Consider the following 16,089-nt stretch of genomic DNA (forward strand, 5'->3'; position numbering starts at 1 on the left):
CAGGTGTTTCCAAATATATTTTCAAGAAAATATCCGTCTTCATGAATGTTAGTTTGATATACAGTGCGCACCCATTCTCTCATAGTATACAGCCATATGTAAACGGAGTGGTAGTGTAGCCTAGTTTTTCAAGTGTTGGCACGCCACGTTCAGTGCCAGTGTTCGAGTCCCCACTTAAATACTATGGTTCACGCCCACTTCTGAGGCCCCCTTCGTGCATGCCCTATACGATGCTATCTATAGATGGCATAACTTAGTGTCAACCCACCATTCCGTCCTTCAGTGGGTAGCTCGAGACAAAGCAAGTCCTGGATGGTCACTTTGAAAGTCAGTGTACTGGCCGAATGCGCGACCACCTGCTGGTAAAGTATTTCAATATTTCAGTTTAATATCTAGATTAAATTTTGTTTTCACGCCCCGACATATTTGTTTTGCATTTGAATCTATGGGGATCATCGAATAACCGAATAGTTAAAGCGTTCGCTCATGACGCTCCAAACAACCCTCATTCGATTTCCCATATGGGAATGATGTGTGAAGCATATATTTGTTGTTGCTCACCGTGATATAGCTGGTATACTGCTAAAAGCGGTGGAAAAGTACGCTCACGCAGTCATACTCTGTGTGGGAAGTCTCCTTTACCCTTTTTAGAAGAACCGTCGCTTACACAAGCAACTGTTTCTTTCAAACACTCTTTTGAAGAAAACATAAAATGCAATGCAACCTTGTTTACCATGACGTCTACTGCAATGTTACAACTTGAGTTTCATGTTTGAGATTCTTTCACGTTTCACGTGTAGGCATAAAAGTTTCATTTATAGACACAGTAAGTACCAATGATGTAAAATATATTCACTTTACTATTAGGTGCGTGGATACCATCGTCCTGGGGGCGCAATTGGACCCTGAAGTCAGAGGCAGGACGACTGCCAAGAAGACATTCCATGGACAGAAGTGGATCAAGGATTCTTCTGGAGCAGGATGTGGATGTTTTACTGTTCGTACATTTTGTGACAATGTACTATGCGTGTCTACTACTGTAAACCCTCCAGTAGACTAGGTACCGTTGCATACGTTGAGGGAACACGGTTCCAGAGGGTTTTTTTTCTCAAAAAAGTTTTTTATCTCTGGGTTTACGTGTCGGGCTTCAGTTACCTTTGACCTTGTCCAAATCTCAAATTTGAACAAGGTCAATTTAGACACACATTCTACGGCAACAATTTTGGTGTTTGTGTTCAAGGATTTGGTACTGTTCCATGTTGGGAATGATGACATTAAAAAACGTAATCCGCACAGCTGGTCCAATTGTACTTGTTTGTTTTGTTGTTTTGTATTTGAAAGTTGTGAACTCCAGAAAAACTGTTTTTGTCCATGAAAATCGGGTGTGCCCGACTTTATCGCCGTGTAGGAGTGCGTGTTTTTGCCATACACTGCCATACACTGCTGAACACTGCCAACATAGAAACACATCAAGAAACATGTCCAACATCAGTACACGGGCGTAGTATAATATCTACAAATGAGAACAATACAAAAGCCTATCAACATTACCAGATCACATCGCACAGACTGTTAGTTCAATGTACCAAACCATCCAGTGATATCTGTAGATGAGACAAGACATTAAATGAAAAGATCCCACTAACAGTCTAGAATATCATATTGAGGAAGTAAACTACCAAGTGCATGTTTGGAAACAGTATCTGCAGCCAATCATATTCCTTCAGCACTTGACCATGGTTAGAGCATTTGTGGTGGTCAGCTTATCCATTTTCTGGTGTTCTGATGTCGAGAGATTCTGCTCACCGTGGATTAGTTGAATTGACATAGAGTAAATGCAATAAAGTCAGTATGCCTATGTCAATGCAGATGAACTGATTTATTGTGCACAGAGACATGTCTTTTTGTATGGCAGGTGATTGTTGCCCGAACAGCTTTGGCTTGTAGATGACTCCAATTCTGACAAGATGTAACATATGATATGAAAGAAAGTGAATAGAAGAGTTAATTGTAAGCTTCTGAATGTATCAAAAGTGATTAAGAGTTATGTGACAGACCATTTGAATAGCTATAACAAGAGCTTAGACACAGTTATCGATCGTGAAGAATAGTTTTCTAATACTTTGGATAATGTTATTTCATCAAATATTATAGGAATGTGAAGCTTTTATTAACCATAACATTGCATTTATTTCTATACTGTGTTAAACATATGACACCAAATAATTGTTTGTTTTATAGATCAGTACAAATTTAGTCCTCCGCTATGTATAAGTAGTAAAACTGCAATGGCGGCCTTCTTGGCACCCAGTTTGAATTCTGGATAATATGAAATAATTCACTCTAGAAGTAAACAGGAAACAAAAACAACTGATTCTAGTTACAAGAATAATGTGAACTTTCAATAAATAAATCACCACCACACATTAAAATGAAAAGTCCAAGAATCGATACAATCTCCTGTCTCAAAGAATATGCTGTATATTATATAAGCTGAATAAGCATTATATTACCACGACATGGCCATACAAAATTACTTGTTTTGTGCCGAAGCCGCCACCCTAAAAGAGACAAGTGTAAAAAAAAACATCAAAAGTATCAACATTCGGTGTTAATTTTTATGTAAATTTAACTGCCGAGAAGGCAACACACGACAATTCAAGATGGCGGGCAAAATGGCGGCCATTTTGATTATTTTCAAAAGGAAAAATATGTAATAAAAAAGTTATACATCCTTTACCAATACACAAAAGTCAAAATGAAAGTAATCAGATTGATAGTTAAACTATCCATGATTAACTTTGAGATGTTGTCGGGAAGCAAACCAAATGTCATGAAAATGCTCACAGACCCCCATCACATAAAATGGCCTATGAAAAAAACTGATACCACAATCTGAGAGTATTACAGGCCTTTTCATGAACCCAAGACATCATACTAACTGAAAACAGTGTCAAACCAAATCAGTACTTGGGAGGCTACGACATCAGATTTTTCACCTGCCTCCTCCCCTCCTCCTGGACTAAGTACTAGAATATGTGAAGTGATTCAAGTCGGTTTGTCAGTAATTTGAGTTAGTCCGTGTAAGGATTCCAATAATTGAATTTTATGTCTATATTCATTTAAACTATCTTCATTGAAGTCGCCAGTAATAAATGCAAATAAGTTTTGATCGACAGCATTTCCAAATGACCGCTCAATTAGTTTCCAGTACGCATTGCTCCGATCAGCTCTGAAGAAGCTACTAAAAAGGTAGGAACGATGTTTACATTAAATAGACATGCGAACCTATACAGATTCAAGGCCAGCAATGTCCAGCTGGTGCATATGCTCCGCATACAAATTGTCTTTGACATAAATGGCCACACCAACCCCGCGACTCCCTCGATCTTTATGGAGGAATGGAGGTTGAAATCCCGGTATATGAATGTCTTTATGCAGCCACGTTTCAGTTATGCAAATGGAATCAAAAGAATTCCACTCAGTTTCTTTGACATCCAGGTTGTCTTTGGCACTGCACATATTTAAGTGGACTGACTATCTTTAAAGTATGTAGTAATGGGCCAGGATTAGGATGTACGTTCATTACACAATGCTGTGTTGTTATTGATCCAGAAGGTTGGATTTTGGTAGATTTCACGAGTTTGTATAAAAGTGGAATTGACGTGGCTCCATATAGTGTGATGACCCATTGCTGGGTAATGCTAGATTACAAGTTGAGTTCTTTGGACAGTCAGGTCAAGACTAAATCTATACGTGTCTATGTCTGAAGTATGCAACAGTTTCATAAACCTGCCATTCGATATATATAACTGTGTGAAACAAACCTTCTGTCGTCGGGGATAGTGCACCGCATTTCTCCATAATGCTGGGGCTCTAGTTCAGTGGAACATCAATTCCTTCACACTCAGAGGAAGATGTCTCTTTGCCAGTAGAAAAACGTGCACCTGATCCCAAAGGACCATTAAGGACGAGGGAAGATGATCAACAATCGTGAATGCAGTTTGCATACGTGCGAATTATATCTCGGAAGCAAGACGCTCCGTCCAAAGGTTGTCATATTCTAAAAGACGCACCAATGTGAAAAAGTCAAGTTTTCATGATCATCCATGAATTCAAAACCATACTGCGTCATACTTGGACTGTCACGTACTCACTTTACCATCTTCCTACACCACCACAAATACAAACGACCTGATATTCTCATTACTGCATATCACCATACTCTCACTACACTACCACACCATCTCATTACCACAAATTCACACACCCTCACTAACACGTGCACTATGACCTAATCACATACGCACACTAACACATGCACTATCACCTAATCAGACACGCACACTAACACATAATCACACTATCACTTAGTCACAACGCACACTAACACGTATTCACACCAACACTTAATCATACAAGTACACTAACAAATGCTCACACTATTACCTAATCACACACGCAAACAAACAAATACTCCTACTATCACCTAATCACACACGTACACTAGCATATATCCACACTCACATAATCAGACATGCAAACTAACACATATTCACGCGATCAGTTAATCACACACACTAACGAACACTCACACTATCACCTAATGACACGCACACAAACAAATACCCCTACTATCACCTAGTCACACATGCACACTAGCATATACCAACACTCACTTAATCCGACACTCTAACAAATACTCACGCTGTCACTTAATAACACACGCACACTAACGCATACTCACACTATCACATAATCACACTCGCACACTAGCACATATTCTTACTATCACGTACTCACACACGAGCACATTAAAACACTCAGACTAACAGGTAATCACAAGCACAGTAACACATGCCAGATACTCACTCTACCATTAACACACACACGTCAAATGACGCGAGCTGGCCTCAGCCTCACAATAAAAAAGATAATATAATAGTCTATGTATAATATTTAATATTTTTATTCAGTATCAGCTGTTGAATGGTACCCAATGCCATTTTTGTGCCGGGCTGTTGCTGCACATCTGTACTTTAACCATTCTAGTTTTGGTATCTACAGCTATGCATCCATCTATTCCTTTGTGGTATAATGTTCCATCCTACAAAAAATACACGTCACAATTCAGAGAGTGAACACAATGTTTTGTTGTCTGTTCCCACACAACGTATACTACATGGGCTACATCAAAGTGACATTGCCACGAACCTGACACGTCTGATAAAGTCCTCGAGACCGTGTGTCGTGTATACTGCCAGTACTTGCTGCTACTGTTTATAACCACAATGTTAATAATAGTAGTCCGCATATATGACTCTCATATCCAGGCATATTGTCTGCTCACGGCGCTACTTACATTACTGACGTCAGTTATGTGCAAGTCCTGCTTGCCACAACCTAACTCATCTCTGGCATGTGTACTGCCGATCCTGCTTGCCACAATGACAAACATGTCGGTCATGTCTATTGCAGTATATATTGCATCAGCCTGTTTGACATATGTCGATCACACTTCCTGATTATCACTGCTTTACTAACATACATGTTGTGCATACCGTCCTGTATTGCCAGTACTGGTTGCCCCGTTGTCCGTGACATCCAGTCATTTTGATTGTGTCGTAGGTCGGATCTAGACCTACATCCAAGCAGTTGTAGCCAGACCGTAGCTCGCCAATTTTCGTAAGATACCACGTCTGAAACATGTATGCCTTCGTGGGATCTTGTGAACTTATCTAATTAGAAGAAAAACTATATTTAATTTATGCATGTCATTTCTGGTAGAACGTTACTATAGATTTTAAAGTGTCAGTATTTGAATAATAAATGGTAATCATCTTAATATATTGGAACCATTTAAGCCTCGCTACAGTTTTGTACAAACAGTTACAAAGAATTCGTCAAATACAGATTACGGACATATGCAGACCCCAAAGTGACCAGATGATAACAGTCTATATGATATACGAATCGGACTCTACTGTCATTACAAATGAGTATACTGTTGCAGAAGTAAATATACCGAGAGCCATGTTTTATCCCAGCTCTGTGGTAGAGGATATGAACAATGTCCCTGTGGTATATAAACGTTATCTCAGTTCTGTGGTAGCGGATATTAACAATGTCCCTGTGGTATATAAACGTTATCTCAGCTCTGTGGTAGCGGATATGAACAATGTCCCTGTGGTATATAAACGTTATCTCAGTTCTGTGGTAGCGGATATGAACAATGTCCCTGTGGTATATAAACGTTATCTCAGTTCTGTGGTAGCGGATATGAACAATGTCCCTGTGGTATATAAACGTTATCTCAGTTCTGTGGTAGCGGATATGAACAATGTCCCTGTGGTATATAAACGTTATCTCAGTTCTGTGGTAGCGGATATGAACAATGTCCCTGTGGTATATAAACGTTATTCCAGCTCTGTGGTAGCGGATATGAACAATGTCCCTGTGGTATATAAACGTTATCTCAGTTCTGTGGTAGCGGATATGAACAATGTCCCTGTGGTATATAAACGTTATCCCAGCTCTGTGGTAGCGGACATGAACAATGTCCCTGTGGTATATAAACGTTATCTCAGCTCTGTGGTAGCGGATATGAACAATGTCCCTGTGGTATATAAACGTTATCCCAGCTCTGTGGTAGCGGATATGAACAATGTCCCTGTGGTATATAAACGTTATCTCAGTTCTGTGGTAGCGGATATTAACAATGTCCCTGTGGTATATAAACGTTATCTCAGTTCTGTGGTAGCGGATATGAACAATGTCCCTGTGGTATATAAACGTTATCTCAGCTCTGTGGTAGCGGATATGAACAATGTCCCTGTGGTATATAAACGTTATCTCAGCTCTGTGGTAGCGGATATGAACAATGTCCCTGTGGTATATAAACGTTATCTCAGTTCTGTGGTAGCGGATATGAACAATGTCCCTGAGGTATATAAACGTTATCTCAGTTCTGTGGTAGCGGATATGAACAATGTCCCTGTGGTATATAAACGTTATCCCAGCTCTGTGGTAGCGGATATTAACAATGTCCCTGTGGTATATAAACGTTATCTCAGTTCTGTGGTAGCGGATATGAACAATGTCCCTGTGGTATATAAACGTTATCCCAGCTCTGTGGTAGCGGATATGAACAATGTCCCTGTGGTATATAAACGTTATCTCAGCTCTGTGGTAGCGGATATGAACAATGTCCCTGTGGTATATGAACGTTATCTCAGCTCTGTGGTAGCGGATATGAACAATGTCCCTGTGGTATATAAACGTTATCTCAGCTCTGTGGTAGCGGATATGAACAATGTCCCTGTGGTATATGAACGTTATCCCAGCTCTGTGGTAGCGGATATTAACAATGTCCCTGTGGTATATAAACGTTATCTCAGCTCTGTGGTAGCGGATATGAACAATGTCCCTGTGGTATATAAACGTTATCTCAGTTCTGGGGTAGCGGATATTAACAATGTCCCTGAGGTATATAAACGCTATCCCAGCTCTGTGGTAGCGGATATGAACAATGTCCCTGTGGTATATAAACGTTATCCCAGCTCTCTGGTAGCGGACATGAACAATGTCCCTGTGGTATATAAACGTTATCTCAGCTCTGTGGTAGCGGATATGAACAATGTCCCTGTGGTATATAAACGTTATCCCAGCTCTGTGGTAGCGGATATGAACAATGTCCCTGTGGTATATAAACGTTATCTCAGTTCTGTGGTAGCGGATATTAACAATGTCCCTGTGGTATATAAACGTTATCTCAGTTCTGTGGTAGCGGATATGAACAATGTCCCTGTGGTATATAAACGTTATCTCAGCTCTGTGGTAGCGGATATGAACAATGTCCCTGTGGTATATAAACGTTATCTCAGCTCTGTGGTAGCGGATATGAACAATGTCCCTGTGGTATATAAACGTTATCTCAGTTCTGTGGTAGCGGATATGAACAATGTCCCTGAGGTATATAAACGTTATCTCAGTTCTGTGGTAGCGGATATGAACAATGTCCCTGTGGTATATAAACGTTATCCCAGCTCTGTGGTAGCGGATATTAACAATGTCCCTGTGGTATATAAACGTTATCTCAGCTCTGTGGTAGCGGATATGAACAATGTCCCTGTGGTATATAAACGTTATCCCAGCTCTGTGGTAGCGGATATGAACAATGTCCCTGTGGTATATAAACGTTATCTCAGCTCTGTGGTAGCGGATATGAACAATGTCCCTGTGGTATATGAACGTTATCTCAGCTCTGTGGTAGCGGATATGAACAATGTCCCTGTGGTATATAAACGTTATCTCAGCTCTGTGGTAGCGGATATGAACAATGTCCCTGTGGTATATGAACGTTATCCCAGCTCTGTGGTAGCGGATATTAACAATGTCCCTGTGGTATATAAACGTTATCTCAGCTCTGTGGTAGCGGATATGAACAATGTCCCTGTGGTATATAAACGTTATCTCAGCTCTGTGGTAGCGGATATGAACAATGTCCCTGTGGTATATAAACGTTATCTCAGTTCTGTGGTAGCGGATATGAACAATGTCCCTGTGGTATATAAACGTTATCTCAGTTCTGTGGTAGCGGATATGAACAATGTCCCTGTGGTATATAAACGTTATCTCAGTTCTGTGGTAGCGGATATGAACAATGTCCCTGTGGTATATAAACGTTATCTCAGTTCTGTGGTAGCGGATATGAACAATGTCCCTGTGGTATATAAACGTTATTCCAGCTCTGTGGTAGCGGATATGAACAATGTCCCTGTGGTATATAAACGTTATCCCAGCTCTGTGGTAGCGGATATGAACAATGTCCCTGTGGTATATAAACGTTATCTCAGTTCTGTGGTAGCGGATATTAACAATGTCCCTGAGGTATATAAACGTTATCCCAGCTCTGTGGTAGCGGATATGAACAATGTCCCTGTGGTATATAAACGTTATCCCAGCTCTGTGGTAGCGGATATGAACAATGTCCCTGTGGTATATAAACGTTATCCCAGCTCTGTGGTAGCGGATATGAACAATGTCCCTGTGGTATATAAACGTTATCTCAGCTCTGTGGTAGCGGATATGAACAATGTCCCTGTGGTATATAAACGTTATCCCAGCTCTGTGGTAGCGGATATGAACAATGTCCCTGTGGTATATAAACGTTATCTCAGTTCTGTGGTAGCGGATATTAACAATGTCCCTGTGGTATATAAACGTTATCTCAGTTCTGTGGTAGCGGATATGAACAATGTCCCTGTGGTATATAAACGTTATCTCAGCTCTGTGGTAGCGGATATGAACAATGTCCCTGTGGTATATAAACGTTATCTCAGCTCTGTGGTAGCGGATATGAACAATGTCCCTGTGGTATATAAACGTTATCTCAGTTCTGTGGTAGCGGATATGAACAATGTCCCTGAGGTATATAAACGTTATCTCAGTTCTGTGGTAGCGGATATGAACAATGTCCCTGTGGTATATAAACGTTATCCCAGCTCTGTGGTAGCGGATATTAACAATGTCCCTGTGGTATATAAACGTTATCTCAGCTCTGTGGTAGCGGATATGAACAATGTCCCTGTGGTATATAAACGTTATCCCAGCTCTGTGGTAGCGGATATGAACAATGTCCCTGTGGTATATGAACGTTATCTCAGCTCTGTGGTAGCGGATATGAACAATGTCCCTGTGGTATATAAACGTTATCTCAGCTCTGTGGTAGCGGATATGAACAATGTCCCTGTGGTATATAAACGTTATCTCAGCTCTGTGGTAGCGGATATGAACAATGTCCCTGTGGTATATGAACGTTATCCCAGCTCTGTGGTAGCGGATATTAACAATGTCCCTGTGGTATATAAACGTTATCTCAGCTCTGTGGTAGCGGATATGAACAATGTCCCTGTGGTATATAAACGTTATCTCAGCTCTGTGGTAGCGGATATGAACAATGTCCCTGTGGTATATAAACGTTATCTCAGTTCTGTGGTAGCGGATATGAACAATGTCCCTGTGGTATATAAACGTTATCTCAGTTCTGTGGTAGCGGATATGAACAATGTCCCTGTGGTATATAAACGTTATCTCAGTTCTGTGGTAGCGGATATGAACAATGTCCCTGTGGTATATAAACGTTATCTCAGTTCTGTGGTAGCGGATATGAACAATGTCCCTGTGGTATATAAACGTTATCCCAGCTCTGTGGTAGCGGATATGAACAATGTCCCTGTGGTATATAAACGTTATCTCAGTTCTGTGGTAGCGGATATGAACAATGTCCCTGAGGTATATAAACGTTATCTCAGTTCTGTGGTAGCGGATATGAACAATGTCCCTGTGGTATATAAACGTTATCCCAGCTCTGTGGTAGCGGATATTAACAATGTCCCTGTGGTATATAAACGTTATCCCAGCTCTGTGGTAGCGGATATGAACAATGTCCCTGTGGTATATAAACGTTATCTCAGTTCTGTGGTAGCGGATATGAACAATGTCCCTGTGGTATATAAACGTTATCTCAGTTCTGTGGTAGCGGATATGAACAATGTCCCTGTGGTATATAAACGTTATCTCAGTTCTGTGGTAGCGGATATGAACAATGTCCCTGTGGTATATAAACGTTATCCCAGCTCTGTGGTAGCGGATATTAACAATGTCCCTGTGGTATATAAACGTTATCCCAGCTCTGTGGTAGCGGATATGAACAATGTCCCTGTGGTATATAAACGTTATCTCAGCTCTGTGGTAGCGGATATGAACAATGTCCCTGTGGTATATAAACGTTATCCCAGCTCTGTGGTAGCGGATATGAACAATGTCCCTGTGGTATATAAACGTTATCCCAGCTCTGTGGTAGCGGATATGAACAATGTCCCTGTGGTATATAAACGTTATCTCAGCTCTGTGGTAGCGGATATGAACAATGTCCCTGAGGTATATAAACGTTATCTCAGTTCTGTGGTAGCGGATATGAACAATGTCCCTGTGGTATATAAACGTTATCCCAGCTCTGTGGTAGCGGATATTAACAATGTCCCTGTGGTATATAAACGTTATCTCAGCTCTGTGGTAGCGGATATGAACAATGTCCCTGTGGTATATAAACGTTATCCCAGCTCTGTGGTAGCAGATATGAACAATGTCCCTGTGGTATATAAACGTTATCTCAGCTCTGTGGTAGCGGATATGAACAATGTCCCTGTGGTATATAAACGTTATCTCAGCTCTGTGGTAGCGGATATGAACAATGTCCCTGTGGTATATAAACGTTATCTCAGTTCTGTGGTAGCGGATATGAACAATGTCCCTGAGGTATATAAACGTTATCTCAGTTCTGTGGTAGCGGATATTAACAATGTCCCTGTGGTATATAAACGTTATCTCAGTTCTGTGGTAGCGGATATGAACAATGTCCCTGTGGTATATAAACCTTATCTCAGTTCTGTGGTAGCGGATATTAACAATGTCCCTGTGGTATATAAACGTTATCTCAGTTCTGTGGTAGCGGATATGAACAATGTCCCTGTGGTATATAAACGTTATCTCAGTTCTGTGGTAGCGGATATGAACAATGTCCCTGTGGTATATAAACGTTATCTCAGTTCTGTGGTAGCGGATATGAACAATGTCCCTGTGGTATATAAACGTTATCCCAGCTCTGTGGTAGCGGATATTAACAATGTCCCTGTGGTATATAAACGTTATCCCAGCTCTGTGGTAGCGGATATGAACAATGTCCCTGTGGTATATAAACGTTATCTCAGTTCTGTGGTAGCGGATATGAACAATGTCCCTGTGGTATATAAACGTTATCTCAGTTCTGTGGTAGCGGATATGAACAATGTCCCTGTGGTATATAAACGTTATCCCAGCTCTGTGGTAGCGGATATTAACAATGTCCCTGTGGTATATAAACGTTATCCCAGCTCTGTGGTAGCGGATATGAACAATGTCCCTGTGGTATATAAACGTTATCTCAGTTCTGTGGTAGCGGATATGAACAATGTCCCTGTGGTATATAAACGTTATCCCAGCTCTGTGGTAGCGGATATTAACAATGTCCCTGTGGTATATAAACGTTATCCCAGCTCTGTGGTAGCGGATATGAACAATGTCCCTGTGGTATATAAACGTTATCTCAGTTCTGTGGTAGCGGATATAAACAATGTCCCTGTGGTATATAAACGTTATCTCAGTTCTGTGGTAGCGGATATGAACAATGTCCCTGTGGTATATAAACGTTATCTCAGCTCTGTGGTAGCGGATATGAACAATGTCCCTGTGGTATATAAACGTTATCTCAGTTCTGATGTTCATACCAGTATATAAGCACACACACTGTACTTCGCCACCGCCACACGACTGGAATGTTGCTGAGTGCGGCGATAAAGAACAACCATCAACCAACCTGATCTCACCAAACACAATAAAAGTTCTTCATTACTTAACATGGACCATGAACAGTTTATTTCACCTAGGACGTTCTAACTCTTTGTTATCAAGTACATACCATTAGGACGTCAGTTATCCAGTCCCTCAACACACACATCTTAACATAGGCAGTGCATCCTGACTATCATGTAGTCTCCAGCTTCCAACTATGGGACTCCTGTCTATAAATAATCCAATCAGGACCAGACAGTATGGCGACCGACACATCGACGTGCACAAATGTGAGACGCACCAACCACACCACCATCTTGATCACCCGATCCCTTTTGTCGCCTGTCACAATAAGTATTTTTAAACCGTGTTACCACTTGGCTTGAAGAACAAACACAGTGATTGCAAAATACACCGTTAATCTTGCTGTGAATAGCTACATCCGGGACCCTTGATACTGACGGTTTACCTCTCTATCAATTATAGCTCACCTGGGACATGCCTCTTTTACGACACTTTGTTAATTTTACTGCTTTCTTGTGGGCCCTTTTTTCTACTGCATCTAAACAAAATGCCTCCACACCATAAGACTGGATCTGTAATGAACACATAGTTTGCTAACTTTGTATGTTGAGATTGGTCCTAGTGGTGCTAAGGTGTTTCACGTGTGCTTCGTTGTGGGACAAGAGTAGAGTCAAGCTGGCAAACACGGTCAGTGACGAACGTTGCTTAACTTCAACTACACCACACATCATCATTAAGTGAATCTGTTGAGGAACCTTTGTCACCACACTTGGTATCAGGTGACGAGTTCACTATGCACCTTTGTAAAGTATTGCAGATGGAACGCTACGACACATTCAAATATTTGCTTGTGTGCATGCTTCAGAAAGAGCAACCTTCAACATCAGACTGATGAGGTTTGAACATGTAGGCTAAGAGTGTTTCACATATACAGAGTGACCATTGAAGATGGTAGACAAATAGCAATTACAATCATTCGGTTTAACAGCACATGCCTGTAGTGACTGATCGTGTCCACGGGGGTGTCAGAACTGAACGAGAAGGGTAATGATGGCGTGTACTTACAGTTCCTCTCTGTAACGCATTTGAAGGAAGAAACACCTCCGGGTATATGTTTTTGATGTACCAGTCAAAGCTCTGACATCTAAGCTCTCGCCTCAGATCTTGCCGTTGTGAAATATTCCCTATGTCAGCCTGAAATATTGTAATAACGACTATATGAAGTCGTTTACTCAAACCATCATCTGAATACACTGCCATAACATAGTGGACGTTGTGGTCTGTAAATGGCTAAGTGCCTTGTTCACATGCGTATGCAGTAACAATATCAAGCTCACAGTGACGACCCGAGTGCTTTCTAGTCACCTTTCCATATACTTTTTCATAATTATTAAGCAGATAAATGTTTTTGGATGACTCCGTTAGCCTGGACATCTACAGTGACAGCATGAACACATTAGGATCCATCACATGGTTATTAACAGATGGACCCTTACCAGTTTAGTCCCAATATGTTCGTAATAGATGTGTTTATACTCGTCAAGCCAGACCTCCGCAACTCTCTGCGAGTTCCGCTGGACGGTGTTGGCCGCTAAATGCATTGGAGACGTTCGTCGGAAGATGTGTCCGACAAGAGAACACGGAATGATCTCCAGAGACCCACCACACATCCAAATCTGAGGACAAACACGGTACATATTCAGCATGAAATGCTACTATGTTGTTCTAGTATTGGCATGTTTTTGTTGAGATAGAGGGCCTGGTGTGTCCGTACTTATTTGTAAATGTTGTCAAGGGTTGTCCGTATCGAATGGTTGGAACAATGACGTATAGTACAAACATTCCCGCAAGTTGGAAACTATGAGTAGGATAAAGACAGACAGGCAGAAGTATTAAAGTGTCATATGATATATTACAGGTAAAAGAGGGTTTCAGTTGCTTAGGTAAAATATATCATCCAACCATAACATCGGCTTACGAGACCCTACTAAACAGACTTAAAAAGAGTGCGCAATGCACAACCTGGACGGATTGGATTCATAGCATACATAAGAAGTACATAGGTAAAATATATTAAGAATGTAACTGCCTCCTACGGAACATATCGTTAATAGCATCAACAATAAGTACAAGTACCCTGATTTCAGCATCATCTGGGCTAAAAGTAAATTCATGCACAAAATTACCTTTAAGATCATGGTTAAAGGCACAATTTAACAGAAAACGAATTTCAGACTCTACGGAATCACAAAATGGTCATAATCTTTGATTCATTAATGCGTGTGTGTGTAACTTATTACCGTTAGTCTTACCTGCGTCGCCCCAAAACTCAGAAAACCACTTTTCATCATCTAATCTACCTAAACGTTTTTTAATGTGTTTTAATGGAGCTGATACCAGGGGTCGGCGATAGCAAAGTATCATGCAACTGCAACCGTTTACTCAATTTATCAAGGTTAAAAGCAAAGGGAATCCTTCCGTCTCATGGGCTACTTGAACACCTTATCGGTAAGCCTGTCCTCTGACATATGATACAACTTGACAAAACAGCGAAAACTCTCTGTCCGCTGTTTACTGAGACATGTTCTCCAACCATGTTCACCCTGAACAGCACAGTAGGACGTGTTACGGGGTTAACCCAGGAAGAAACCACCAACTCTGTTTTGCTTGCTACTTATTTCCCGATGACCTATAGTCCCCAAATATGGCACAGTAGAGTAAGATAGGCTGCACTGTTGATTCATAGAGTTTAGTGAATACACCATATGCCACACTATCTGCATTTGGTGATGAGAAGAGACAAAGCAAGTCTTGCACTTTTTGCGATCTCCTTTACTGTGAACTTTTTATCAAGGTCTTTCTCAAACGACAATCCTCAGTATTTGTAACAGTCACTGTATGATAAGGCGATGTTGCAGCATCATAACTGATAAATAGATCTATCCGAGTTAACCCGTCTGAAGTGCACAACCTTTGTCGGATCTGTATTAATACTCAGACGCCATCTAAAACATCACCGTCTCGCCACGTTCAACATCCGCTGTAGTTTGTCTTCACTTGGGGCTAGTAGAACTATATCGTCTGCATACAGTAATATGGAGACACAAAGTTCATCTACAGATACACCGTCATTTTGGTTGGTAATCTCCCCCGCCAAGTCATTGATGTCGTGGGAGAACAGTTTGATGTGAAAGATTCAGCCTTGCTTCATCCCAATTGGCACTTAAAAGAATGACGTCATAACGTTATTGACTCGTACTGCACAATAGGTTATGGTAGAGTGGCTGTATGGTAGATAACACCTTCCAGTAGATCCCTGCAGCTTCAACCATAAGCAGCTCCCGTCCACATTATCGAATGCTTTTCTAAGGTCGATAAAACAAGTATATAAGTTGACTGCTTACAATCCAGTCTGGCCTTAAAAGCACAGTGTACAAACTGTATATATGATCAAAGCAGCTTCGCTGTTTGAAAAATCGCTTTTAAGAATTTAACAAAGTGTTACAATAGTCCAACCAAGATGACACCCGTTGATTGAGGACATCACAATAGATCTTGCAGGGAAACCCCTCTATAGGTTCCAGGTGAGCGCATGTCGGTGTCGCTTTTCACTAATGGGTTAATGATCGACTGTTTCCATGCACTTGGAGTGATGCCGCTATCAAAACATTTGGT

At 41.0% G+C, this 16,089-nt stretch overlaps 1 protein-coding gene across 7 annotated transcripts in view; it reads right to left on the reverse strand.

The window, feature by feature from the left end:
* Positions 1 to 4,945: 4,945 nt before the first annotated feature.
* Positions 4,946 to 16,089, reverse strand: part of LOC137255641 (polypeptide N-acetylgalactosaminyltransferase 5-like) — a 31,021-nt gene continuing 19,877 nt past the window's right edge. For 2 of the 7 annotated variants that reach the window (XM_067793109.1, XM_067793107.1), the window contains exons 8-11: positions 13,480 to 13,608; positions 12,882 to 12,986; positions 5,562 to 5,699; positions 4,954 to 5,107 (exon numbers count right to left, since the gene is read on the reverse strand). In XM_067793109.1, coding sequence (XP_067649210.1) covers positions 4,979 to 5,107; positions 5,562 to 5,699; positions 12,882 to 12,986; positions 13,480 to 13,608 — 501 coding nt within the window. In that variant the 3' untranslated portion in view covers positions 4,954 to 4,978. Of the gene's footprint in view, positions 5,108 to 5,561; positions 5,739 to 12,881; positions 12,987 to 13,479; positions 13,609 to 13,910; positions 14,091 to 16,089 lie in introns of all 7 variants that reach the window. The other 5 variants (XM_067793104.1, XM_067793105.1, XM_067793102.1 and 2 more) reach the window with 5 other exon arrangements.

Source organism: Haliotis asinina, chromosome 11 (genome assembly GCF_037392515.1).
Source record: "Haliotis asinina isolate JCU_RB_2024 chromosome 11, JCU_Hal_asi_v2, whole genome shotgun sequence".
NCBI lineage: Eukaryota > Metazoa > Mollusca > Gastropoda > Lepetellida > Haliotidae > Haliotis > Haliotis asinina.